At 39.7% G+C, this 2,562-nt stretch overlaps 1 protein-coding gene across 4 annotated transcripts in view; it reads right to left on the bottom strand.

Annotated features, from left to right (window-relative positions):
* Positions 1-20: 20 nt before the first annotated feature.
* LOC106875648 (uncharacterized) overlaps positions 21-2,562 on the bottom strand; it is a 45,019-nt gene continuing 42,477 nt past the window's right edge. For 2 of the 4 annotated variants that reach the window (XM_014923886.1, XM_014923888.1), the window contains one exon: positions 1,376-1,540. In XM_014923886.1, coding sequence (XP_014779372.1) covers positions 1,391-1,540 — 150 coding nt within the window. In that variant the 3' untranslated portion in view covers positions 1,376-1,390. Of the gene's footprint in view, positions 1,541-2,562 lie in introns of all 4 variants that reach the window. The other 2 variants (XM_052978226.1, XM_014923887.2) reach the window with 2 other exon arrangements.

Below are 2,562 nucleotides of genomic sequence, written 5' to 3'. Positions count from 1 at the left end.
CAACTAAAGAAGGTTAAGAGTAAATAGAGAGGGGGGAGGGAGAGGGGGATAGTGGGAGGGAGAGGAGGAAGGTTTGAAAGACAGGCAGACAGGCAGGTGAACAGAGGGATAAATAAGAAGAGGGACAGACAGACAGAAAAGCAGGTAAATGGGTAAACAGATGGAGAGACAAATAGATGGTGGAGGGGGGGGGGCAGAAAAAAGAGAGAGAGAGAGAGAGAGATACATAGACAGACAGGTACATACATACATACATACATACATACATAGACAGACAGACAGACAGATAGATAGGCAGACAGATAGAGAGAGAGACGGATAGATAGATACATATACAGACAGATAGACAGACAGACAGGTACATACATACAGGTACATACATACACACATACATACATACAGACAGACAGACAATCAGACAGACAGATAGATAGAGAGAGAGAGACATAAAGGCAAATAGATACATACATACATACATACAGATGCATACATCCACATATAGACAGATACATACATACATACATACATAGACGGACGGACGGATAGAAAGAGAGTGAAAGACAGACAAAGGTAGGCAGATAGAATGATGGATAAGCAGAGAGACAAAGAGATTAAAGAGAGAGAGAGAGAGAGAGAGAGGGAGACAAACAAACAGAAGAATAGAGACACACAGATGGAGAGATAGGTCGATAGAGAACTCAACTGAGAGAGAGAGAGACTGGAAGAAAGAAAAAGTGAGAGAGAAGGATAGAGAGATAGAAAAAAATATTGATAGACAGACAAAGAGACAGAGAGATAGGAAGAGAGAGAGAGAAAGGAAGAGATAGGGAGAAGGAGACAGAGAGAAAGAGAGGGAGAGTGAAAGAGATAGAGAGAGAAGAAGAGAAAGAGGGAGGCAGAGAGAGAGAGAAAAGGGAGAAAGAGGAAGTGACACAGAGAGAGAAAGACAGAGGGAAAGAGAAAGAGGGAGAGAAAGTGAGAGAGAGAGAGAGAGAGAGAGACTGGAAGAAAGAAAAAGAGAGAGAAGGATAGAGAGATAGAAAAAATATTGATAGACAGACACACAGACAGAGAGGAAGAGAGAGGGGGGAGAAAGAGAGAGAGGAAGAGAAAGAGAGAGGAAGAGGAAGAGAGAGAGGAAGAGAAAGAGAGAGAGGAAGAGAAAGAGAGAGAGGAAGAGAAAGAGAGAGAGGAAGAGAAAGAGAGAGAGGAAGAGAAAGAGAGAGAGGAAGAGAAAGAGAGAGGCAGAGAGAGAAAGAGAGAGGCAGAGAGAGAAAGAGAGAGAGAGAAAAGAGAGAAAGAGAAAGTGACACAGAGAGAGAAAGACAGAGGGAAAGAGAAAGAGAGAGAGAGAGAGAGAGAGAGAGAGAGAGAGAAAGAGAGGAGTGTGTTAGTAGGTGAGAAAGCAATGAGCACCTGTTCCCATATCGGATGTTTGCTGAGTACCTGCAAGAAGTTTGGTAAAATCTGCCTCATAGTCCCGCACGAACACAGATTCCCTGGCAATACCGGCACCAAAGGACTGCATGATTGCCGCGATCTAGAATGGAAGAAGAGCAGAGGAGACATGCGGTGAGCATGCAAGATGTTCGGAAGCAAAGGGTAGATTGGTAGTTTGGTGGATTTGGTTGGTGAACTGGGAGGTTTTGGTGGATGCATAGAGAAACCGTTTAGACAGGACAGATTTAAAGATAACCGAAAATATATATATATATACAGATGGCCAGATAGGTAGATGGTTAAATAGAGAGATATGAATATACGGATTGTTAGGAAAAAATAAGCAGAAAACTCGTATAGAATTTGGTGCTTTATAGGACATAAATGCATTTCGGCAGAACACTGATTGCATAATGTTCTATAAGTATTATGTAATTACTTCAACAATTATACAGAAACACGTGTATGTCCTATAAAGCATTGAAAACCATATCTGCTTTCTGCCTATTACTATTATTGCTTCTATTTGGCCAGTATTCTACACATTAGCCTATCACAAGGTTGATGCCTGTGCAGATGACCAAGTAAATAGATGGGTAAATAGACAGATATAAATATAGAGATTGGTAGGAATAATAAGCAGAAAACAACCCTCTCATTTTTCTTTCGTTCTTCACCTTTTCCTTCAACTAATCACATGAAAGTGTTACAGGCAGACTAAGTAACGAAGGGAAAAAGAACTTAGTTTGCAGGTGTGGCTGTGTGGTAAGAAGTTTGCTTCTCAACCACATGGTTCTGGGTTCAGTCCGACTGCATGGCATATTATAAGATGCTAAGGGGTTAATAGTGGAGAAGTTATTTGGCTAAGTTCTTTTTCGTTTTTGAAACTAATTGAAACAATGTCTGCGAATCTAAACGGAAGAATGGTAACGGAAGGTTTATTTGGAAAAAAAAAAAAAAAGGAGGGAAAAACTAAAGAATAACAAAAAAAGAGAAAAGCAACAAAATAAATAAAAAAATATTTTGCAAAAAAAAAATTTTTTAAAAGAGGGAGATAAAATAGTTAACGAAGGATTAAGTGTAGAGATTTTAATGCAAAAAAAAAATTGTTTCAGGTGAAAA

This window comes from Octopus bimaculoides, unplaced genomic scaffold, assembly GCF_001194135.2.
Source record: "Octopus bimaculoides isolate UCB-OBI-ISO-001 unplaced genomic scaffold, ASM119413v2 Scaffold_51101, whole genome shotgun sequence".
NCBI lineage: Eukaryota > Metazoa > Mollusca > Cephalopoda > Octopoda > Octopodidae > Octopus > Octopus bimaculoides.
The sequence above is the reverse complement of the archived record's forward strand: the minus strand, read 5'-3'. Positions and strand labels throughout refer to the sequence as shown.